The sequence below is a fragment of the Lepidothrix coronata genome, unplaced genomic scaffold, assembly GCF_001604755.1.
Source record: "Lepidothrix coronata isolate B3197 unplaced genomic scaffold, Lepidothrix_coronata-1.0 Scaffold10, whole genome shotgun sequence".
In the NCBI taxonomy this organism is placed as follows: Eukaryota; Metazoa; Chordata; class Aves; order Passeriformes; family Pipridae; genus Lepidothrix; species Lepidothrix coronata.
Genome location: NW_016690190.1, coordinates 3,498,104 through 3,524,332, shown reverse-complemented (window position 1 = coordinate 3,524,332; position 26,229 = coordinate 3,498,104). Strand labels below are relative to the sequence as shown.

At 39.0% G+C, this 26,229-nt stretch overlaps 1 protein-coding gene across 2 annotated transcripts in view; it reads left to right on the top strand.

Annotated features, from left to right (window-relative positions):
• Window positions 1–26,229, top strand: part of BRAF (B-Raf proto-oncogene, serine/threonine kinase) — a 76,528-nt gene that overhangs the window by 2,287 nt on the left and 48,012 nt on the right. For both annotated transcript variants that reach the window (XM_017804724.1, XM_017804725.1), the window contains exons 2-3: window positions 13,601–13,702; window positions 24,710–24,973. In XM_017804724.1, the coding sequence (XP_017660213.1) occupies window positions 13,601–13,702; window positions 24,710–24,973 (366 nt within the window). The remainder of the gene's footprint in view (window positions 1–13,600; window positions 13,703–24,709; window positions 24,974–26,229) is intronic.

The following is a 26,229-nucleotide window of genomic DNA, read 5'->3' as shown; positions in this document are numbered from 1 at the left end:
GGAAACCTGTCAAGGAGCATAACCTTAATGATTCTGAGGACATACCTGGAAACCTTTCAGTTCCTATAAGTCTTTAGGGAAATGCAGTCCTGATTCCCAGGAGGTAAGCCTTCAGTTCTACACCCAGTTTCTAGTTTTAAAAGGGGGCAGACAACAAGAATTTCTGACGGATGTTGAAGCTGTCTTACACCTGTAAGTTGGAGCCCTCTGGTAAAGGGGGTGCTCTGTATTGAGGTTGTAATCGAGTGCTCTGTGTTGGTTACAGCTACATCAGTGTCCCTTATGAATTCTCTGGGGCTTTGAAAAACAAATTTAAGACATATTGTTCAACTCAAATCGTGAATTTAGGGCTTTAGAAATTGCTTCGCTACCCTAAGTGCCAATACTAAAAATCTTCTAATAATCATATAATAATTCCTATAATAAAGAGAATAGCAATTGCTAAAGCTTTTCCCTCCCCATATTACCATTCAAGGTTGGCAAGAGTAGTTGCTTGTGCACTCATATGGGATATCTAGGCAATGAGTACTTGGAGACAGAAGGATCTGAAAAGGGTAGGGGCAAGTGGATTGACAGAAATTTCCCTCTTCCGCCCGCCATTCGGTTGCTGGTGCTCAGAGGCCTGGATGTGAGCTGGCGTCCAGAGGCACATGGGTTGGCTTCTTCCCCAGGATGAATTCTTGGGACAAGGGATTGTTTGGATGGAAGGTTTTCAGAGTATTCCAGGGTTGTTGATATAGTAAGGAGTGTGTGACAGCTGGGAGGAAAGGTTCTGCTCTTGTTGCTAGAGATTATTTACACCAATATTAAATAATTCAAATGGGATTTTCTGTACTCGGAGCTTTGTGCCCTGAACTGCTCTTTGTAAGACCAGAATTACTTTGAAGGCTGTGAAGTGAGGGCCTGAGCTGCTGGATGGTCGATCATTTTCTAGGCAGCAATGCTGGAATTTATCCTGCATGAATATTACTTATAAATTTAGAAACCTTAATCCTATGAAACAGATTTAAGAAGAAGAATAAAATGGAGAGTGGGTGAAAAGATATATAAGATGAAGATAGAATGAAAAGGCACCTCTAACCTTACAGTATGAAGTAAGTTGTGGGTTCTCATAAAATAATATAGATACACCAAATAAAACTGGGGCTAGTTTTGTTACAGTAATGTTTAGGGAACCTATTGTGTTGGGTATTAGAACAACTTTCCTTTAAAGTTTCTAGTTCTCAAAGAGTTTGCAGTTAAACATGCTACTTGTTTGGAAAGTTGAAACCACATGAGTGGTTTTTTACTTCACTACTTTATGTTTGATCTCAATTATGTTTACTGGCATTTGTGTTCAGTGATTGAGCTGGATGTAAAGCATCTTGTAGATAATATTCTGCAGTAGTATATCTCAAAAGATAAGTGAATTTTTTTTTTTGTTTTGCATAGAACAGGAAAGGCTGTAGCTGAATACTATGTCTGAGTTTGGGTCTCAGCCTCAAGAAGTGCATGATCTGGCTGAGGAGAGTCTAGAGAAGAATAATAAGTGATCTGAAGTCTAGAAGGTCAGAGCTTTGAAGAAAGACTGAAAAAAACCTGAGATTAAAAAAGAAATTGAAATTTTTAAATCTGTTGCAAAGAAGAATCCAAATAACTCATTTGCCAGCTTGTGGCCGTTCCTGCCAGAAGTAGTGAGTTTGAATGGTAGCAGAGGAGATGGTTTCATGTTACTATGAGATAATTTTCCTTATGGCTAAGTACAGGGAAGCATTTAAATAGACTTTCTTAACTTATTCATAAAATGCCCATTAATAGATTATCACCTCCACAGGCAACCATATGTCAAGAATGATGGGGGAAAGTTGATTCAGGTATAGAAAAGACAGTGACTTTGATAACCTCTCATCTTTTTTTCCTTGGGCTTTTTATGATTTATTTGTGGCAAGGCAGATAGAACGTTAGTACACAACCGTGAAATATCTGAGTTTATTGGGGATATTAAAGAGATTTCTGCTTATGATATTTTTCCCCAAAAGCAATAGGATTAACAGCTCTGTCCTGTGGTAGCTTGTTTGATTACACAAAAGTAGCTTAATAGAGTAGTGGCTCCTTCTGAAAAGTTTTGATGTCTTGGGAGGCTTGTTTCTTGTCTCTGTGGATATCCACAAACTGGTTGGGCACAGAATGTTTAGTACTGATTTTTTGTTTTGTTAATTTATGTTATTTCTTAAGCCACTAATGCTATTCCCATTTGTATTTTGTTGTGTATTTTGTTTTAAACTCAAAGATCTTGTATTTTTAAAGCTGTTCTAATAATATCCTTCTTGACACTTGTGTAGTCAGGAATGGCAATTCTGTTGTTGCATGAAGTTAAAAATACTGTAGACCAAATAAGATTTTGGTTTTGGTTGATTTTTTTTTTTTTTTTAAATGGAGATATCTTTGGATGGCAGCTAATTTTTAAAACAAACTGATAAACCCCATAGGTTTCCTTAAGGTTGCAATATTCCATTTCATTAATTTGTCACAAATCTATAGTTCGGTTTAATTAATTGTTACATCTATAGAAAAATTTGACTGCATGAAACATTTTGCAGGGAATTTGACTTAGAAGGAAGTCTAATTTTATTTGTACTTATAAGGGAAACAAAAGAAGGCTTCAGTTGATCATAAAATTTTTAACTGTTTTCCAGTCCAGCCTTACGTAGAAACTGTTTCAGGTGTAACAGGGTTGTGGATTTTTTTCTTGAGACGCACTCTGTCCGAGTGTAAGTTTTATTTTCAGTTTGAACCACTCACTTGTGGAGGGTGGTGAAATGTATGGTACAGTAGAGATCCCTGCAGTTAGACCCAGGTCACCAAGCGGTGCTCTGACACCCAGAGCCGCAGGTTTTGCCATTTCCTGGGCCTGTCTCACACGGCTTAGCCAGGTCTGCTCCCCTGTGCCACCTTGGTACCAAGCGGGTCCTGTCCTAATTTGGTTCAACTCAGTAGTGCTGTAGGAAATTGGCATCACTTCTGCTGGATTAATTTTCTGCAGACTTAGTTAATGGAATCTCTCCAACATGAGGAGTGCTCCATGGGCCCCTGAGGGCTTGTCAGGGGGGAGTAGTGGTAGTATGGTGTGTGTATGTGTGTGTGTCCCCTTTTCTGATTTGTTTTTATAAATCATCTTTGTCCCATGAAACTGCACTAACCTTCATCTTTGGCTGAGACTTCCTTCACTGGACTTGCCAGGTTTAGGTCTTGACACCTTGGATTTGATGGTCTTGAGCTTCCCGTGCTGGGTTGTAACAATCTGACTCGGTGTCTCTGGAGCCCTTCTGAGCAAGCCATGCCTTCCACAGAAATAGGATTGCAGCCACAGCTTTGCCAGGGACATGAAGGTGTCTGCGAGCTTCTTGTGTAGCAAGTGTACGTTTCCAACAGCCTTGACCACGTGAGAGTTCTGGGTACAGTACTTCGTTTTTTGAGGTGTGAGATGGTTTTCATAATTTTCAACTGTTCACACATCTGTGTGTGAACACAGCTACTTTCTCATAGCTAGTGCAGGATACAGAAGTCAGCATGCAAGATACATGTTTCTTTGCTTCAGCGTTTTTATTCCAGTTGCTCTTGAGCTTTTTGGGTATATAATGGAATTATCTGAATCTTCCCTCCTGTGCACAGCTTCTTTCCAAAACAATGAAATATGTACTCATTCAGCTGATTCTCTCTTCTGTGGCCAGTGCTAAAGAAGGCTGGTTGATGCAGAATTACAGGCTGTTTCTTTTTACCCCGCTTAAACCCCTTGCTGCAAGTATTTGACTTGTTACTCCACCTTTTTAGCATTTGTGAGTCTTGGAGGAGCAGCAACAGTGCCTTTCTTTATTTATTCTGTTTCTGATGACATGTTACAAAAGTGTACCCTAGCACAAAAGGGGCGAAGCAGGCAAGGGTCTAATTTGTAACCCTTCCCAGTGACTGAAGATGTTGTCAGCTCAGGCAGGAGTTTTCAGGGGGCACTGCCAGTTATCATCCTGCAACACTCCACAACCAGCACAAGCATTTAAGTTCAGCAAACAGAACCTGTGCTCTCTTAAAAATGCAGGCTGTTGTGCAGTGCTCAACAAATGCTCAGCATCAAATGAATTTTCCACACTATCTGTATTAAATTCAGGAGATCGCAGGAGTGTGTTTGAGCACTGAAGGAAACTTTTTTTTCTTTTCTAAGGTTGTGATCAGGTGAAATATTTTTGTGGGTTCTCCCAGTGTACCTACACAAAGCTCAGCATGAAGGGGCAATTCAGTTTCTATGTGAAAGGTACCGACTTTGTTTAAAATCTTTCTTCTAGGAGACAAGGAAAAGAAGTTGTTAATGAACAAAATGAACTTAGTTTAAAAATGTGTTGCATAACTAAGTGGCTAGGAATTATTTTTTTTGACCACAAAAACAGCAATACTGGCCCTAATATCTTCATCTGTTCCATAGTGAGGCCACTTAAACAGTATCATTATTAGTAAAGCTGTTGTTAAATGCCCTGATAAGTAGTAAATACTTTTCACGTGCAGTTATGTAGTGTTCAGTCAACATTTTCTGACACTTGGAGTGCAGACTTGGTAACTTAATTTTTTTCCTCCTTTATCTCAGATAAAGGGTTTGTTTTGAAGGTAGACACTTCTGAAGTCTGAGTAGCATGTCTAGTTTTTTTATATCTCTAGTGCAAGTTATTCACTAGTGGTGTTTGAAAAGCACTATAAAATCAACCTGAAGTAAAACACATCATTATGACTAAGAAGTTGGTAGTATCTAGGTGTTTGGAACTGGATGGTTGTATATTGGTGTCTCAGTCTTTGATCTGGTTTTGTAAATTTATTCATTAAACTTGATAGGTCAAACATTCTCTCTAATTGCTTTAAGTAATGTAGATTTAAATGTGAGTCTTTAGTATCTAAAGTGTCTTTCAGAAAGGATTTCTTTAAGCATTCTCATAATTTTGCTAGAATACAGTTTGTGTTGTGTCTTGTGACATTTTTAAGCCTATGTACATCGTTGAAAATTGAAGTAACTTTTTCCAGATTCTAGGTTAGAGAGTATAAAGGTTTTCTTTAACACTTCTCATTCTATGATGGGTGGCAAGGAGCTAATTCTGCCTTTTAAATGATTTCATTTTTGAAGTTAATACAAGGGTTACCAAGGCAGGATGGTCTGCTGAGTAGAACATAGAATGCTGTTTAGGAGAATGTGGTTTCTGTGGCAGTTCCTATTTGACTTTTCTGTGACTGGGAGCAAATAACCTGTGTTTTAAAAATAAAAAGAAAAAATCAAGTATATTTGCTCTGTTTCAGCTTTTGAGACCTGTTTGTGATAAAATGGGATACATTAATTGCTTTATTGTATCACAGATATTTCTAAACAAGCAGAATATATTTGTACTTGACCAGACAATTCCAGCTGTCTTTTACATTTTCTAATCAGTTGGTAGGAAACACATGCACAGTGTAGTAATAGTTTAATGGTGGAATATTGCAAAGTGTAGAACAAATTATTTTGTGGATTGATAACATGAACTTTTAAATAGGTGCTGATTATCTTTTCTGGATAGTCTAATTAATTGTGTGCTCTGGCAAGGAGAGAGAAGAATTAAGTTCTGTAGTTCAGCTGAGACTGAGTTTATTTGTTTTGTCATTTTAATTAATGTGACCCAAGCTGTGTAAGAGCTCTGCTCGACTACCATTTGCTTCTTATAGGCAATTATTGTAATTAGCTGGCTGGTTGCTTGCTTTCCATCACAAATATGACTTGTGTTCAGCTTAAGGTGTGCAGAGAAGTAGTTTGGTGTATTCATGATAATCTTTTTTAAATGTCACCTCTGCATGAGTTTAACACTATTGAGATTCTGTGGTAGTTACCTGTATAAAGCAAAATTGCATTCTTAAATGGGTTAGAAGATCTGGATAGTTGTTTTGGGAGTTTTTCCCCCCCCCTCTTTATTTTTTTTTTAAAACCTTTGACTGTCTAGGGAGAAGTTGTTAAATTAATAGATGTAAATACAGTGGATTGTACCAGAACTCAGTCTGTGCATGATCTTCGTGACTACTGAATTAATACCAAAGTGAATAAAAGGGACTACTAGTACTGCAGCACAAAAGCCGTGAGGAATATGGAATTAAAGATTTCGCTGTGCAACTGGTGGTTAACGATTTAAATGAAGGATACAGACAGCTCTTATTTTTCCGCACGCTGCTGTTCTGCTGCGGTAAGAGAACATTTGTTAACTTTCCTTTTTATAGCGCTTGGAGGCAAATTCTACTTAGCAGCAAGCAGCAAAGATGGCAGGTGATGGAAAAAGTGGGGAAATGAAAGAGAATTGAAACCTCAACAGGAAGGCTGCTGCTTCATGGTAGCCCGAATCCATCCAACTGTGGGCTATAGAGAGGAAAGGTGACTTTTTTCACCAGCTCAGGTGATCACTGGGTCCTTTGCCAAGCTGTTTCAGCACAGTAGGCTGGCAGAAGGCTAACCTTGACAAAGAGAACAATTTTTTGCTTGTTTAGCATCTGAAATGGTTCATCCAAAGGTTTATGTTCTGGAGAAAGAGTAAGGAAGGGAGCAGGGGTAAATAGCCAAGGACAATGTGATAATTGCACCCACCATCTAGGCTGGCATGAGCTGCAGAGGGGACAGTGCCTAAAGCTTCTGGTGACTTTGTTCTTGCAGTAAAACTGCTTGGTTATGTTGCAAGATAGACTTCACTGAGCTTTATCCTTTACAGTTTTTCAATGTATTTGAGGAAATATTTTTAAACACTTAAAGATGTAATGAACATTTAAAGCCTTAATTCCTTTGTTAAAGAGGAGGCAACTTAAGGGGCAAACTGGACAGACTGGAAGACTTGATTCTGCTTTAAGAGTAGAGCTGAATGATGAGCAATTCAGTTTGTGTTTAGAATTAATGAAAGGAAAAGACATAGATAACTTTTACTTAATGTTCTTGTATCTCTCATTTCTTTGCAAACCATCAGTTGCAACTGAGAGTAAAGTAACACCCAGATTTTGTGTAGTGGGAGGCCCCCAGTTAAAGAAAGCAAGTTTTTATGGAATATGTTTGTCTTAGAATCGCACAATGAGTCTGCTACTGATTTTTTTTCCGTAGTTTCTGCAGTGAACTCCTCAAAGGTGGTACTCTCATACTTGAGCGTTACCTTAGCAAAATGCTTCCTAGTTTTTTGGAGAAGGGTGGAAGTTGTTGGGCGTTTGGTTTTGGTGGGGTGATGATGTTTAGCAGGCACAGTGTCAGAACAGATGCGGTTGAAACCTGCATTGCTGGTTACAAGTTAGTCTTTCCTTCCTAAAAAGTGTTACCTGTTAAATGGAAAATAGCTTTTCATCTTGAAGCCTTTTTAATATTTTATTAACTGCTGTGCTTACAGCAGGTGCTTGCTGATCACATTACTGTATTAGTTGACCTAGTTATGATCTTTGTCATCAGACAGGATGGTACAAAAAATGTTGTACCTCTTCTGGAGGGTTTTCCTTCCTGAATGTAATTTTGTGTGTCTTCACCAAGGCCAGTCTTCGTTAGTCTGGAAAGATACATTCATAGACTTTTGTGGAAAAAGAGATAAGGGATCCTTTTTTTCTTGGCTACAGTAACTTCTGTAGATATTGTTGTCTGTAACCTATCTACTCATCTGTGGTTGTAAATTTTATCAGGCTCATTTTTAACAGCCTGGGTACAAACTTTGATAGTGTATTTCCATTATTGGCTGTCTCAGACATTGTAAAGGACCTGTAAATAAAAATGATAAAACCAATTCACCAAGATTAATAAAAAGCTGGCAAATCAAGTAGGAAAGGCAGCCTTGATGCTGATGTTCTTGTCACTGTGTAAATTCTCGTGTGAAACCCACTGCAAGCTTGTTTTCAATTCATTAAAGTTTTTCAGCTGTTGGTATTTTTTACACTTGTTCAGTAAAAAGTTTACACTGTTGAAAATGTGGTAAGTGTGAAGAGCCAGGGGATAGTAGGGAAAATGGAAAAATTAACACAGGGGATGTGCAAGTTGTGAGAAGCTTCCACTGAGTGATGGAGAAGAGCTAGAGTCTGGAGTATCAGAAGATGGAAAGGACTGTCCTTCCCACTGTATGGGCACGTTCCAGCAGAAAATGCCTGCAGAAAATGAAAAGCAAGCTTTGTAAGAATCCAGAAGAGGAATGGGACCATTCAGGATGGATAAGGGGGGAAAGTACCTGAAGGAAAGTTACCAAAATGTGAGAAAGAGGTAACAGTGATTTTCAGCGCAGAAACTCGAAAGTGCAACTTCTGCACGTTGCCGTGCAAATGATGAGATGGGGTACTGGGTTATTAACCCCATTCCTGTGTCCTCTTGCCTCTCTTGCATCCAAGCACTTTGCTTTCAAGTTAGTTAATACATTAGTCCAGCTAAGGATGGTCTTTTACGTGACAGCTCTCTAAAGCATTTTCTGACAAGTGGATCCTGACTCAGTGGACCAAACCATTGAATTGATTTTCTAAGAAAGAAGCCTAAAAATGAGTGATTAGAATAGTATTGGATAGGTATTGATGATTTTGTCCTCCTTCTAAAACAGTTTCCAAATAAAATGCTTAATTTTTTATTTTTAATTACATTGTTGGTTCTACCAGAGTATTCTCTATCATCACCAAATGTGATAATCCAAATTCGGGACATCCCATGCTTGGACAAATAATGGCTTTTTTTTTTTTTTACAGAATAGATTTGAACTTTCAGGTGTCTTCTACCAAATATGAATCATACAGCTTAGAATTGGGATGTGCTGTAAGATTTGAGTACTGATGCCAGATGCAAAAAGTATGGAAGATAAGTTTGCTTTGTATTGTCTCGGGCACTGCACATTTTGACAAGCGGCAAAGGATGCGAAAATAACTTTGTGGCTTAGAGCCTCGCTTTTGTGGAGCCACAGTCTTCCCTGAATAGAATGGATTTAGGCTTCTTCTGTATCTGACTTGCCTCTGGCTTGAAATAGGTCATCATCTTTATTGCATTGCAAGGGAGTGCTTATTTGCAAAATTAATGCACAATTATCCGCAATCGGCAGATTCAAGTTGATATATTCCAGTATATCTGGAATATTTCCAGTCGTCTGGCTGCCGGTGTCTGTTAGCCTGCGTCAGCTTCCTTGTGTCAGCAGCACTAAAAGGAGAATCAAATCTAATCTCTTGTGATAGAGAATAACCTTAACCTAATGCTACCAGATAGGACAGAAACATTTATTTGATGCTTTTTTTGGAAAAATGATAAGGTTATCCATGCTGTAAAGGATTCATTACTTTTTCATGGAACTACAATGAAACAAAGTGTCTCACGTCCCTGTGCCGTTTCGCATGGAAAGGGACCGTTCTTGCATGTGGGCAGTACTAGATGCACTGCAGATTTCCTTCAGGATGCATTAAGATTTGTAGCAACTGTCTCTTAGGCTGGCATCGATTTCTGTGTTTCTGTAAGATACTTGGCAGTCGTGGGTTTACGGTTTCCTACAGGTGTGGAGCTTCATAAATGCAGTGGAGCGCCCGTAAGAGTAAGAAAAAATAGGTCTGTTCTTTCTTAATAACCATCAGGCTTCTGCAGTTTTCTTTTACTTCTAAAGAAAGTGTGAATAAAGAGTGGATAAAGGGATTACTTTAATCTTTAAAAACTTGGTTTTATTCTGTTGTGTAGGAACAAGCTCTTTGGTCCAGAACCGATTGATAAAAGGATTCCATGTGTCATTTTTTGCTGTCTCTGTTGTTAGGTAGTTCTTTGCTGCTTTCCTGGAATGTATGTGCTTATGGGGAATGAGACACTTGCTAGGCAATTTTTGTGCATTTAGATTTTTATCTGGACAGTTTGAAGAAACCTGTATGTGTGTGAATGCTGCTGAATTCCAGAGGTGTCATTCTTAAGAACCTAGTGTTTCAGGGGTTTTTCCACAGCAGAGATAGGGATATATCTTGGCTCGAGGTTGGTAAGGCTGGTCTGTGCACATGATGCAAACTTAGCTGAGTTGTCTGAACAAGCAAGTCTGCGAGGAGGAAAGACGGGCTGAAGTTGCTGGCTCTGCTGACTGTGTCAGTGCAACAGGTGTGGTGTAGTTTTTGTGAAGCAGAAGTTGCGTGTACTGTGGTGGGCAGAGACAGACTTCTTCGAGTCAGGTGAGGTCACTTGTTCTGAGTTCTAGTTAGGAAAAGACTTGAGTTCCTTCAACTGAGTTGAAGTAGCCGTAGATCCTGCATAGTAGGATGCAATATACCTGCACACGGGTTGATTCTCAAGGAGCTAGCTGCTTAAGGGTTGCTCTGGTTCACAAAAAACCTGTGACTTATTCCCTGATGTAGAAAGCCAGAAGGTAAGTTCTCTTTAAGTGAAGTTAAGTAAGGGTTGCCACTTAAAAGGGAATTGTGAAGCTTGGAACTTTTGTCATGGCATGTGTGTTCTTGTGCGTACTTGGTTAGGAGTAGAATATGCTAGTCAATACTAGATTGGTGAAAGTTTTCTCATCTTGTCAGAAGACTTTTGATGAATATGGGACACAAAATAGCTTTTCCATTTCTGTGTGCAACAAGTAATTATTTGTTGCTATGGTTGACTTTGATAAATTTCCTTCTGCCTTCAGTGTACTTTTAACTGTGTGAGAAGCCTTTCTAAGATTACAGAAATGTAAAGTTTGCCTGTAAGATTCACTTGTGGAAAGGCTCTTGGTTTACTGCACAGATGTATAGTAGGTAATTCAGGGAAATGTTTTTGGTTCCTCTGAGAAGTTTTGTCTTCCATTAGACTTCAATTTCAGGTTCTTCAGGTGAAGATATTTTTACTGTAGCCTGGCAGCTGACAGTAAGCTTAAGGGTTTTTTCTTCAATCATAGAATTACAGATTGGTTTGGGTTGGAAGGGACCTTGAAGATTATCTAGTTCCAACCTCCCAGGCATGGGCAGGGACACCTTCCACTAGACCAGGTTGCTCAAAGCCTTGAACATTGTCAGGGATGGGGCAGCCACAGCCTCATGGGGCGACCTAAAATAGTCACTCAGTGTTTGCACTTGAACTTAGGAGGAAGATGTCTGCCCTTGTTAAACGCTGTTTGATCTCTTGCCAGCATCTCCTAAATAACTTGCTTCCATTGTGCATGTTGGTGTTGCTCAGTTATATTTGTTGTTTGGTATCTTCACTGTAAGAGAAGAGGGGAGCAAGGTTGTGGTTATGGACACAAAATAGAAAATAACATACAAGGAAGGAAGTTACTCATTATCAATCTTAAAAAAAAAAAAAAAAAATATTTGGAAACTCATTTGGCAGGGGCTCATTCTGCGTGGCACTAGTGAGGCCTCACCCCAAGTGCTGTGTCCAGTTTGGGACACTTCCCAATACAAGAGAGACATAAGAGGGAGTCCGGTGAAGAGCCATGAAGATGATTAAGGGCTGGTGAATGGAAAATGGAGCCAGGCTGTCTTCAGCAGTGCCCAGTGACAGGGCCGGGGGCAGTGGACACGAACAGAAACAGGAGGTTCCTTCTGACCATCAGGAGACATTTTTATTGTGAGCTTGACTGAACACTGGCACAGGTTGCTCATGTAGGCTGTGGAGCCTCCATCCTTGGAGATATTCAAAAACCTTCTGGACATGGTCCCGGGCAGCCTGTTTGAGAAGGGGTTTGGACCAGATGATCTCCAGAGTTCCCTTCCAACCTCAGTCCTTCTGCAATTCTGTATTATGTTGTCAGTGAAGAATGTTCCCTCCTCACCCTCCCCATTGCCAGGCGTTTAAGTGGAGTAAGTTGTTGATGTGATAGAGCAGATGTTGAGGAAAACCTTTGCTGGGTAAAATTGCCAGAGTGACCAAATAAAAGGAGTTTCACTAAGTACTAATAAACCTGTTTCTGAAGATAATCATGAGACGATTCCTAAGATTGCCAGGAATTTTCAGTGTACACACCCAGGTTAACAGCATATTGCCAGTTACATGGGAAGTAAACATCCTAATATATTGACACCCTTATAGTGAACAGGTTAATTGAAATGGTGTTGATCCAAGCTTGTTCTTTTCACCAAGCATACAACTAGCCCTTGCCATCTTGGGAAAAACTAGCAAAACGCAGAAATGCTTCTTTTTGCTGCTGGTTGGCAGTCTCAGCTTCAACATGATAAGTTGATTGCAAGTTGAGAAGCAGGTTGACTTCCACAGTTGCCTCAAGAGAATTTGTGTACAGAATACTTGAGTAGCACACTCTTTGGAGTCCCCCCATACTCCTCACTCTTTATGGTTTGGTTTGCTTGTTCCTGAGCAAACTATTTTTGCTCAACTGCAGCTTCTTGATGAAATCATTGTTCTGGTAGCTGTTCTAAAAATTGATCTAGAAGTGAATCAATCATTAGTTTCCTTCAGGAAATTGCTACAGATAACTGATATATAGAATTAGGATGAGGAAATAAGGTGGTGTGCAAAATGCAGTTTCAGTATTTTAGAGGGCATTTATTCATGAACTTCTAAATTTAAGTAATAAAACTTGTTTTGATCCAGCTTGGATTACATCCTATTGGTGGTGCCTACTTTAGAAAATGAAGTTATTTGCTTTTTATTTTTTTTTTTAAGAGGTAGGTTGACACAGTTTGTACATCCAGACCTGGTCTTGAGGCTGTATATGTTTTAGTCCGGGAAGTAGAAAAGAGTTAAACTGAAAAAGGCAATGGGAGTCTTTGAAGTACCTTTGGAAGAAGCACTGTTTATATAGCCTTCATTTCTTCCATCCTGGATCTAAAAACTGATAGAATAATTTTTCTGATAGGTAGTCTAAAAACAGTACAGATGAAGAGTGATTCTCCTTTCTTCCTCCCTTGTGCTCAGCTATAAATTTCTGAATTTGCTTGGACTCAAGTAGCTTCTTACATCAGTGTAGCATTATTGCTTTAGAGGTTTGGGTTTGTGCTTTGCTGCTTTTTTAGATATAAATTTGAATTCATAATGCTGTTCACCTACAGTAGTCTACAGGTGCTAAAGTTAACTCTTTCAAGTTGTGCAGAATCAGTAGCAACATAAGTTGCTTCACAGTACAATGCCCTAAGTTGTCTCTGTGCACTAGAGGTAAATGTGTTTTCCAGATTGTGTCCAAGGTCTGTAACTTGCAGGGTAGACTGAGTAGAGAAGTCAAGGTGTAAAAGGTACTCTTTAAGATCAAAACATCCTATTCCCATGTAAATAGAACACTAGGTCTAGGTTTTGTGAGTGTTGTTTATACATATTATTGAGGTTTGATAGAAAAACTCCTTTGCTAAACTTTGTGGTACTGTCGAAATTGGATTGCAAAGTCTTGAAAGGAAAAATCCTATGATCTTGATAAACAAGAGAAATAAACCATTCTTAGAAGTTGTTTATTCAATGAGGTCCTGAGTTTTAAACCCAAATTTGATTTTTCTCTGTTTATCTCAGAAGCACTCTATTACTGACACTGGATGAACAGGATAGCCTTTTGCACTCCTTTATTGATAATTAAAATTTTTATTATGGACTTATTAAATATCAAGAAAATGTTTTGGGGGTTGTTTGTTTTAGGACAGATTCTGCAGGGTCCTTTTGATGATTAAAAAACTTAATTTTCTGTTTTAGGTGTGGAATATCAAACAGATGATTAAATTGACTCAAGAACATATAGAGGCACTGCTAGACAAATTTGGAGGAGAGCATAACCCACCATCGATATATTTAGAGGTAAGTTTATGTGGCTCAATTAATGGTATGTTATCTTAATCTTATATGAAGCATCTTATGTTAAAACTGAGAATACCTGTAATAAAAGAGAATATTTTCCTTGTGTATTACAAACTTAACTCTTTTCTTGGAGATAGAGAGGAACTGTATGGGATTCCTGATACACATCAGTAGGGAAAGATCAGTGGTGTGGTCTAATAATTATATTGGTGCAACTAAAATATAAAGCATCGTTTTTAGGGGCCAGGGAGGAGAAGACTGTGTGTCTATAATAAAGTCATGCTCTGTTAAAAACAAATATTTACACATACACATGAAAACATTTCATAAGAGTAACTTTGCCTTTAAAGCAGTTGACTTCACTTTTTTCCCTTTGAAAAATGATCATGTATAATCCAAAAATTTCTGTTACTAGAAGGGAACTTCTTAAATACGTAAAATTGTGTGTGGAGTAATATTTTTAAGCCATGTTTAATTTGTAAGCTAACTACAAATTAAATGTCTGTATTCTTTCATCATTCTAGATGCATAAGTTTTGTTGATGTAGGGCCGTTAAGAGCTTAAAGAACTGTATGCAAAAGTTACCTGTTAGGAATTGAATGGACATCACTTCCTTCAAACCTGCCCTTTTCTTGCTTCTCTCAAGTATTGGAATAACTGAAGGTCAACCAGATTTCTTTTGTAGTCTTTGTAATTGCTGCCTAAAGGTACTGGGTAATTAAAAATAAAGATCTCATTATTTGAGGTACTTCTAGCTTTTATCTTAATATGTCAGAGCAGGGCACTAGCTTGATTGTACAAATGTTGACATTACGTCCTTAACAGTTAAGGTCAAGTGAGGCCCTCCCCAGTTGCTTTACTTACTGCTAATGTGAAATGGGAGTATTGAATCACTGCTAATCACTGTTTTAACCACTCAGTGCTACAGATAAGCACACCTCTGTTTTCACATGAACTGGTTCGTTCCATATGTCTGGATTTATTATTGCCACATGTATGTGGGATTCATAAGATCGTGTATCAAATTGCAGTGATAGTGAGCTTTAGTCTGTAGTAAGTCTGGACTACAGGTAGTGAAATTGTCGGTTCATTGCAGCCATTTGTCACTTGCTTGTGTCTAAATTAAAACTGAGATTCAACACTGGAAGCTCTATGATGGTGTTGTAGGTCACTGATAGGGGAGAGAGCATTTGCAGTCATAAATATGTACTGGGAGATGATTACGGCAGCATAAATGGTATGGTAAGTCTGAAATAGTTGGTGACCATAAACCATGAAGCTTAAAGTAGATTTGCAAGTTCAATGGATCCATGTGCCACTGGTCTGAAACTGCAACTCTGGCTCATCAGCGTGGTAGGGAAGCCCTGTGAGGCAGAGCAGGATGTTCCTCTGCTGCAGTGAGTTCTGCTGGATCGTGGAGCAGGTCTTGTGACAAGTGGTGCTGGTACTGAGTAGGGAGCCATGGGGAGGAAGGTGAAAGTGGCTGACATTGTGCTTTTTCAGTTGAGTTATCCCATGAGACAGTGAGTCCTGTGAAAAGAGCCCATCATAGTTGAAATGAAAAGCCTTGTTCTTACCAGCTCTTTGGTGTGAGGCCCCTCCACTTCCTCTGTTCAGGTGCCTGCAGTACTGACAGTGACTAAACCACTCCCAATCACTAAGGAGAGGAAAATTTTCTGGTTTTGTTGGATTAGTTTGCCATCCAGTTAGTAGATTGAACTTGATGATGATGAAGTCCAGTGAGCTGGACTCAAGACCAAAGCTGCGCTTGAGGTTAGGGAAGGGGAAGAACTTGCAGCTTTTAGCCAAGTGTGAGAGAGGAACTTCTATTTGGATGGTCATTAGCATAGATTAGATCATCCTTAGATGGATTTATTAAAGTGAACAGGATTAAATGCTGCAGACCTGTAATTTGTTTAGTGTGTAGATTTCCTGTGGTAGAACTAGTGTGAAAAAAAGAAAAAGAAGTAGATTACTGAGTGCCAGATACAGTCAGAAGCAAGATTACTCTATACCCTTGACTTTTCGTTTCATCCCAGCAACAGTTGTCTAATGTGTCCTTTCTGTACCTTTTCCACCTTTTTGGCTGCTTTTGCCTTGGTCAAGACAGGGGTTGCTTTCTATTATCAGCATTTCCTTTGCAGCAGTTTCTATCTGAATCTAACCTGTCATTGCTACAGCTAATGTTTTGACTTAGTGTGTTCCTTCACCTGTCAGAAAAACTCTGGTTGCAGCATAGAGGGACAAAGCTATATGTAAAAAGCTTTGATTGTAGTGTGATTATGTGTGAAAGAATATGTTTATGTTTGCCCCTAGGAAATGCAGAACTAAGGAAATATGAAGAAAAAGAACAGGAGAGCGTGTAGAATACACATACAAAGTTTAAGTGGTTCAGTAGATAACTTGTCTATCTCACATCTGTTAGAAATAGCAAACTTCTCATGTACAGAGCTACTGTGAGATATCAGGCCTGTGACTTCCATGGAGGAGCTTCTTTCCCCTTAAGCTTTTATGTCCAGTCTGTGTCTAGGTCTTGGTGCTGTGGTCTGTGTACTCTCACCAAAGTCCTTAAACAGGAAGGTAACGTTTAAAGACTAGGGGAGGTGCTTATGCTCTGCCCATCCTCATCTGGTCTCTGTATTTTTTATTCTTTGCCAGACTTGTTTCTGGCTGTAATGTGTGCCCTGCTTTTACCCAGAACCCGTATGGGTAATTTTGCTGGTGTGTAACTTGAACTGCATCACCCTTCCCTTTGTTTCCTCAGATTCATAGAATGGTTTGGATTGGAAGGGACCTTTAAAGGTCATCCAGTTCAAATCCCCCTGCAATGAGCAGGAACATCTTCAACTAGATCAGGTTGCTCAGTCCCATCCATCCTGGCCTTGAATGTTTCCGAGGATGGGGCATCCACCACCTCTCTGGGCAACCTGTGCCAGTGTTTTACCACCCTCATTGTAAGAGTTTTCTTCCTTATGTCTAGTCTGAATCTACCCTCTTTTAGTTTAAAACCGTCACCTCTTGTCCTGTCACAACAGGCCCTGCTAAAAAGTCTGTCCCCCTCTTTTGTATAGAGTCCCTTTAAGTATCAAAAGGTCCTTTAATTATTAATTAGGTCTTGGTGGAGGGTTTTCTCCTCCAGGCTGAACAGCTCCAGCTCTCTCAGCCTTTCTTCATAGGAGAGGTGCTTCAGCCCTCTGATCATCTTCGTGGCCCTCCTCTGGACCTGCTCCCACAGGCTGTGTCCCTGTGTTGGGCCCCCAGAGCTGGATGCAGCACTCCAGGTGGGATCTCACAAGAGCAGAGTAGAAGGGCAGAATCACCTCCCTCGACCTGCTTCTTTTCATGCAGCCCAGGTTGGCTTTCTGGGCCATGAGTGCACTTTGCCAGCTCACGTCCAACTTGTCATCCACCAGTACCTATGCTGCAGGATTGCTCTCAATCTCTTCATCCTCCATCATCCTGTATTGATATTGATTTTAAAGTCCTTCTGCTGCTCTGATCTCTCTGCATCTCCCATAACGTGTGAGCAACTCTTAAGGACTTCTGTAAATTGTGACAGTTGATCATCTCTTGAATGCTATCAGCAAGCATATTGTCTTCTTCTTTTGGCAAAAATTGGAATTAGCCAAAGCTAATTGCTAGGTATATACCTGCAGATGAACACTTTTGCTTTCATCCATGCTGCCTTTCACTGTTGCAAACTTCTAGTTTTATTGTAATGCTTTCTGCAAAACCATGGGGTTTTATGTGCTTGTGACAAGTTTGACAGCTATCCATCCATCTTCTAGTGCGTGGAGTTTCAGTACCAGAGGGTTTGTTTGGTTCTTTTGTACTCCTGTCTGGCTTTTACATCCTTCATTTCTTACACATCTAAGTGCTCATGTTCAGAGAACTTGCAGCACCCTGTACACTGGCTCCTGACCCTGTGTTGGAGCTGCCTCTCTAGGCCTGTCAAGTAAAGTTGTGGTTCAACCTGGCAACAAAATTGCTTTTCAATTAAAAGTGAAAGGAAGGGGCGGGGGAACAGAAGCTCATGGGAGAGCTGAAGAATTCAACAAGAAAATAATTCTGAAAATTGAGCATTCAAAGGGTATAGTAAAATTATTTGTGCATGGAATATAACACATACACCTCATTTAAAAATAAAAAGGAATTTATGCCTTAGTTACAGTTGCTCAAGAAATAGAAGCTTTTGTTTCTGTGCTCATCTTAGAGTGAAAAGACAAAATTCTTTTTTCCCCCAGATCTTTTTTTTTTTTAAAATTCAGGAGAGGGTGTCAATGCATTTTACATCAAAAGAACTTTAAAACTGACAGCTGTTGTTGCAGCCATCATTTCAGGTTTCATCAACTGACTATAAAAGAGGAATGGTTTTATTGAAATATTGAAAGTGATTGACATGTGCTATGTTGAGTTCAACATATATTTAATTATTCCTGCAAGTAGGGGTACTCAGATTCGGGGCTATCTCCCTGCCTTGATCCATCACTCCTCAGTGATGGTCTTAAAAAGGTGACTGTGGAGCAGGGGGAGAGAGCAGAGCCTGCAAGCCTGGGCAGGTGACTTTGTGTACAGCTGCCTAGGGGTGGAAAATGTAGTGTGAAGCTGGGGGGCAATGAGTCCCTTGTCTTGGTCCTCCCAGGGCAGGAAAATAGGGACTGAGGAAAGATAACAAAGCTGAGAGACTTCTGAATGTGTCTGCAAGGTACATGGGTAGGAAACAAAATGAGCAGAAGACAGAACATTCGTCATTAACCACACAATTTTCTTCTAATTGTTATAATTACTAATAGGTTTGGCAATCTTGTTTACGTTCTCTAATACGATTGTAAGAAAAACTTTTCTGTTTGTCCTGTCTGGAAGAAATAATAAATCTAGCAAGCAAAGGCTGTATTAAAATCCAAAAATGGCTTGTAGCTAAATTTCTTTCTTGGATAATCCTAGTTCTTAACTGCATGCCCTTGTAAAAAGTTCCCTCTCCAGCTGTCCTGTAGGCTTCCTTTAGGTACTAGAAGGTGCTGTAAGGTCTTCCTGGAGCCTTTTCCAGACTGAGGAACCCCAGCTCTCTCAGCCTGTCTTCATAGGAGAGGTGCTCCAAATGTTGGAAGTAACTTCTTGACTCGGTAGATATAGAAATATCGTTAATAGCATTTTTATTTTCTTCTGGAAAAGAGGCTGCAGGAGTTTCTGAGTAGGTTTTACCACACTTTTGGAAGCACTCTGTATCTCAGCAGCTGAAAACATCAATGATTTTTGTCTTCCCACATAATTTCTTAGTGCGTTATATCAGTCCTTGAAGTGCTGTTTCTCAAAATACACAGTTTATGACTCACCATGGAAAAACCCTTTTCTTAAGGGTTTGTCTAAGCATTGTAAATATTGGAAATCTTTACTGCAAAGAAGGCTGCTATTGTGATATTGGGAAAACCTGGGATTCACTTAGGAAAAGTGATTAAAATACCCAGTTGTGTGTTCTTTGTGTCGGTCAAAATTTCTATTTCTTTTGTTTCTACCAACAAGATACTGATGAAAAGGATAACCTGAGTTAGGGAAAGGAGAGTAAAGACTTGTGCATTGGCAACAAATGCTGTGTGCAGATTGAAATGGGTACAGATCCAGACTGACCAAAAGCAGCCAGCTCAAACTTAGAAGGAGGGATCATGCATAAATGACTTAATCAGATTTATTAGCCTTTGTAGACTCTTAATGACTGTTCAGGGAGGCTGTACCTATTTAAAATTTCCAATTGCATTGTGTGCCCTTTTTGCCTCAGTCATGTGTACAGTATTACCTACGAACCCTCACCTGTGAGAACTTAATTGAACAGTATTGACCCATTCGCATGCAAATAGTTTTTTGTGTGGTGTGAGGTTGCATCCTGGACCTGTAGGTTACTCCAGGTAATGGTCCCAAGAGTAAGCTGAGAGGTCACTTGGTTGTTTGTTGTTTGTTTGTTTGTTTGTTTGTTTTGCGTGTTTAGTGTGTGTGTTTTTGTTTTGCTTTTAATTTGGACTCCACACAAAATAAAACCATATACAAATCCATGGAATAATAGTAGTGTCAAAATAAGCTCAGTCAGCTTTGTCTTGAAGGAATCATGCTCTTTCCTACTCATACTCTTGGAAGCAATTTAAAATGAGAATCATGGGTATGGTTGCCCCAACTACTGTGACTTTTTGTTTTTTTCCTAGCTTTCTCTTTTCCTGGGCATGTTTTGTTCAGAGTTGTTGCTGTTGCGGTTTTTGGGAGTTTGTCTGTTGAATATCAGTAGAGTATTTAATTCCTTATTCCTGCATATCTGAAGAATCCACTCAGGAGGTCAAATTAGTTAATTAAAGAAGATTTCCTCTTCACTGATCTGAAGTATGCTCATTGCAACAGCAGGCAGATACAGTCTGAAACAGATCTTAGTGATGAATCTCAGGTTCTTTCAGACTGTGGTATTCCAGGAAAATGCTAACGCTGCATACGGGCACTGGGAAACCTGGTGGCCCTCTGGGGAAATTCAGATTGATTTTTACCAGGCTCCTAACAGATGCTGTTCAAATATGTTAGACCAAAACTGGAGTGTCTAAAGTTAGACTAAGTACAGATTTAGGAGTCTTACTAAATGAAGAAATCGTGACGTATGTTACTGTCTATCTTCAGCTCCCGTCTAAGTTAGTGGGATTTGCGTTTAATCAACAGCCTAAAAGGTCAGTCATCTTTTAAATAGAAACACAGTCTCAGTTTCAAAGACCAGGAACCTGTAGTTTAGGCTTGTAAGAGTCTTGCGGTGTGTATTATCTAAAATTGGTTGAGGAAGAGAGAGAGAAGGTAAAGCCAATTGGTCTGCTTGAGTCGAGACTGGCTTTCTAACCAGATGTGGTAGAGAGCAGAGAGAAGGAGAAATCATATTTTGCTACTTGGGTTTCTCCCAGATTAATTAAGGAAAAAAAGTTAACTTATTGCTTTTCATATCCCTACATGATGTTATTAGAGTGTATAGTCTGCTCATGCCCCAAGAAAGCAAATTTCAAATATAATATAAATGAAATGCAAGAAAAAAACCCACATACTTTTGAGAAAATCCCTTGTCCTCATCTTATCAAGAGAACTTTGTTGGCACATCTGTATAACATCTTTCAAATTCTGTTGACTTCTGAGGTCAGTTTTTATTTTGTCAATACGTTGCAACATTTGGGAAGTAGCTTTTAGGCTGCTGCTCCTGAATATATGCAACAGTTACAACTGCAGAATATACACAGCAGAATACAACAGCAGTTGTATTTTGGCATGTATACATACTGTATATAAACATGCCATCTTGAAAGGCTTTAGTTGGACTTGGCAGCTTATCAGGCCTTTATGCATTTTATTTAGATGAAGTCTCAGGAGTATTCTCGCCTGTATGAGACTATTATATGATGTGCATATATACTGATAGGCAATATTATTAAAATTAACTTTTTGTTCCATTTTTGATAGCCATTAAATTATGTGTAGATCAACAGGTTGTGCCAATTTGAATCTAATATTCAGCTTTTCAAGTATTTCACTTAACTTTATGAAATACTTTAACTTTGAAATTCATGCTAAATTGGGAGCCAGCTGAGCTGTCAGTGACCCACCCTCACGGTCCCAGCAGCAAACTGCACACTGGGCCCAGCGTGAAGAGGGACCCAGCTCCTTGATACTTGTGGGGCTGCACTGGAGTGGGGTTTAGCATGGAGAAGAGAAGGTTCAGGAGGAATCTGCAGGCTCTTTCAACCTAAAGAGAAGGCCACCCTCCTTCCAGACATTCACAGCAAAAGGGGAAGAGGCAACGTCACAGCATTCAAGTGAATTTCATCAGAGAAAAGTCGTCATGAGAGTGATTTTTGAGCTCTGTAACTGGTGGCCCGGAGGCTGTGAGCTCTCCCTCCTTTGAGACTTTCAAAACTTGCTTTGGCAAGGCCCTGAGCAACCTGATTAAACTTAAAAATTATTTCCGTGCTAAACAAGTGTTTGGACTAGATGACTTCCAGGGATACCTTCTAACATTTTTTTCTTTTTTTTTTAACTCCTGTGATTCTGTATCAAGTTGAAAGCAAGTTTTAAGTTTTATGGAGAACATTACTCACTTCTTAATGGGAATATGTAAACTGATGGGATTGCAGTCTAGATTTCATAAACCCTACTGAAATGCCTTTAAATCTTTGATTTAGTGATCTTTTTGAATGTTCATCTTAATCTCTTCCATGCTGTAGATGCTGCACAAACTTAATTTTAATTATTTTTTTTTAGTTTGTTTTTGAAAAACACTGTCAGAAATAAACCTCATAGTTGACCCAGAAGGCCTTGACTGACTTGAAGGTTTGTGTAGGTGTTGATGTCTGTCTGCAAAGGTGTCTGTGCTGCTGCAGGTCTCTTTTGTACACAGGCCAACGCTGCGACATCATCTTTCTTTTAGCTGGAAATACTTGCCATAGGTCAGCTTTGTTGTAGTACTCTTTGAATTTAAGTCCATGGGATAATTCTGTCTTGACTTGGTGCTGTTAGCTATGTGAGGTCTATTGATGTGGGCCACCAGATGAAACCAATATTTCTCCAAAGTAATTAATTTTTGTGAAATGAGATTTTATTGGAGCTATTCTGTTTCTGCTGCATGTACTGTTACTCCTTCTGTATAGAAAGAGGTGGGGATTTTTTAAAGAGGAAAATATATTTAGAGTCTACCAATGCATTTCTAGTTCTGTTATGTTTTGCTATGGGATCTTCTGCTATGACACCAAATAACAGTATGATACGTGAGAGCTTTTGTCCTCATAAGAAGTGGAGAGCTTTTTGCAGAAGTTACTGGTATAGAACTCAAAGCCAGCAGCAGCTCCCAGCTTTCCATACTCACTGTTTATTCTCTTAAGATAAATCATTTGACTTTGAGTTTGCATTACTGACAGATCAAGCTGCCAGGGTAAACATTGTAGGATTGAGTATTTTGAAAGATGTGTGTAATTTTGTGAAGGAACTAAACCCACAAGTATCCGGAACCAGTGTAATGTTGCGTGTGTTCAAATAATATTTTGCAACGCTCATGAGAAAAGGAAGTAAGTATTTAGAAAACTATTGGTGAAATGGTAACAGTTTATGTTTCTTAATTTTTGTTTACTGAAAATTATTCTTGACACATGGAGCTTTTACTTGAATTTCCATGAAAAGTTGATCCTGGAAGTGGAAGAGACACACTTGTGTTACTGTACAGCCAAAAAATGCCATTATTTATAGTTGGGTAACCTTTCAGTTTACTTTTGACAGTAGAATTGACGCTAGAGTGAAAATGTTTTGGTTTTTAGTCTCAGAGTTTGGGGTCTATTTGTGAAATACCCAACATCTTCAGTTTTTAAAGGAAATAGTAAGTAGTTTTCAGCTTCTGAACGTATGTCCGTTTATTAAAGATGGAACCCATAAAATTTAGAATTTTAAACTGATCTTCACCACCCTTCATTAAAATGCTTTTCCTTTCTTAGTCCTCACTGTCAAATTATCATTTGCTTTGTTAACATTGTGGGATCGATGATACATTTTGAGCAGAGGTTCATCCTGAGAGGATGCTAAACTTTCATAAAAAGCAAGGGACCAGCTGCTCTTTCACTCAACAAAACCAGTTTGGTTTAGGTGACCCTACACATAGAATCCAGAGAAATAATTCCTAGTAAAATGTAGTACTTGTGCCTGTACTACTGAATGCTGGTTATTCTTTCTCTTGATTTGAATTTTTTGTCTCCACATGTAGACCTTGCAGACACTTGTTGGTCAGTTCAGTTCTCCTGTGACTTTAATTAGCAATATGTTATGCACAGAAAACTTTAGGAGAGCAAATAAATAAAAACAGAACCAAAAGGTATCTTTCTTTTATGTAAATATACTTGAAAGTATAGTTGAAAAATTTATGCAACTTTGTATAGATCTTGCTATAGAGAAAAGTAGAAGATTCCCCTTAAGTGTTAAGTGTTACTTAAGTGTTAGGTTTGGAAGATATTTGTTTCTTCTTTTCTGTAAAGATCTGAACATGTGCTTGGCTAACTGCCCAATAGCCAGTATCTGTAGTGTGAATCACGTTACTTAACTGATTCAGGTTTTTGAAGGTACTCTGTACTAAATGATGTACTGAAGGAATTGTTCTGATACTTGGATACAGATCAAAATTTACATGCTACGAAGTTGTGGGAAACAAAATTTAAAGAAATATATATACTGGTTATGTGTCTGTATTATAGGTCTTGGCAATAATGTTTGACTTGACTACATATAATTAAGACTTAATGGGAAAATTTAATAATACTGATTTTTTTTGTTTGTTTGTTTAAAAAACTTGGTCACTGTGTAATCAGGTTTTATGTAAAATTGTGGAAAATCAAATTGATCTTATGCAGGTGTTAAAAAAGTTCTTTCAAAGAATCACTTTTATGTGTTTATGAATGACTTAAACAGAGCAAACTGTGGTGTTTTCTAACTGAAGTTTTTTGTACTATTTGGTATGAAAGGACAGTGCTAGAGGGGGAGGATGGTGTACCGTGAGCTGGGTGAGTTATCGGATGTAGATGGTAAAAAGCAGATTTGAGCTTTCTCGTAATTATTACATTAGATGTATTTAGCTGTCATTCCAACAGAATGAAAAATTTATCTGGAGCACAGTAATTCAGCAACACAGTTGACAACATTTGTGAAAGATTTCTGTCTTTTTTTTTTAAAGTGGTTATGAATTAGACTCTGTAGAGCAGGTGCTTTGAAGCTGTAACTTACAATTTCTTTTATCCATTGATCCATTTAATTTATTAAAACATTAGTTGTTGGTTCATAAGGTTTAAAATAATGTATCGAGAGCTGTTTCTTCATTGTGTCCTCCTGAAACATTTAAACAGACTATTGTGTTCATATTCCTGAGAAATCTGGTTTAGAAAGTGTTTTGTTTCATGTTTGTTGTGAATTTAGATTTCTGGTTTTGTCTGAGGCTACTCCGTGGTTAAAACAGCTGCTCTTCCTCCCCAGGCCTACGAAGAGTACACCAGCAAGCTTGATGCTCTACAGCAGAGAGAACAGCAGTTACTGGAGTCCATGGGGAATGGAACTGATTTCTCTGTCTCCAGTTCAGCTTCAACAGACACAGTTGCATCATCTTCCTCCTCTAGCCTCTCCGTAGCACCTTCGTCCCTTTCAGTTTATCAAAACCCTGCTGATATGTCACGGAATAACCCCAAGTCTCCACAGAAGCCTATTGTTAGAGTCTTCCTGCCCAACAAGCAAAGGACTGTGGTGAGTCAGTTTCTATTCACATACTTGTAAGCTCAGTATTTCCTGTATCTCTCTCCCTCTGTATGCAAAAGTTAAGAGCTGAAAAAATACCTGTGTGGAGGTCAGAGAGGTGTCACAATCACTGTGCTCTGCAGTGCTCCGTTGTTTTGATCTGTTGAGTGTTTTCTACAGGATTAACATAAAAAAGTCCATTATAGCAGTACTGCAGAACAGAAAACTTTCAGGAGTTTTATAGCAATGAAGATAACTCCAGAAATATTTTTCTCAAGTCAGCTTTCTTGGATAAATAGTAATCTACCATTTTAGGATGGTTTGGAAGGGGCAGGAAGCTCTGTTTCCTATATTATACGAAATTATTGATTAGTTTAACAGGCCAAGACTTGAGAAGTGTTTTCTGTGTTGTCAAAGTTACTGCAAGCCGTGAATGCTTTAGAGCAAGAACCAGTCTCCTGCAGCTGAGGAGGTCTGTGCAGAATCACCCCACTAAGCAAAAGACTCACAGTGAGGGCCGTTGTTTTCACCTGAGTTTTTTTAATGTTGCTTAATTGTTAAAGATATCACTAAAGATTGAAAGTACTATTTGGTTTTGGACCTGGAGAATGGGAGTTTAATGTAAACTGTGACCACTGGGCAGATGTACAGTGTTAAGCCAGGTGATTTTGTTGTCTGCCTGTTGGAGTAAGTCTAGGCACATAGCACTACCCACATAGTGAAATCTGAAGAGAAGGTACTGGATTTTGGTTTCTTCATATGCCCCACCCTGTCTGGATGTTGGAGCTGCAGCCCTTGACATGGGGCTCACAAGTTGGTTTTGCTTCTCTCCTACATTGGGTCACAATATATCACATCCTGCATTGTTCTGTGCATTACCTTTTCTTTCTCTCCTATGTATTTTCTTGTCCTCCTCTCTAAGCCACATAGTATAGTTCTACTCATATTCTTTTCCCACCATCTGCAGTATTCTCATTCTACTTTATCTGTCCTCATTTCTACCTCCTTCTCAATCTTGGTTTTTTTTCCTGCACTGAATCTAGATGTTCTTTCCCGGTTATGGGAAGCAAATGTCATTTAACAGGTAGAGGCTCTTGCTTCTGTCCCCAACTTTGTATTGGAGGCTAAACTCTATTTCCCTTACAAGTCTAGCCCTGTAGCTTGTTTCCAGCTTGATAACTGTGGAGCATAAGAGTAAAGCTTCAGGAAAATCTGCAGGCTTGGGCTGTGATTTGAAAAAAAAAAAAAACAAAAAGTGGTACCAA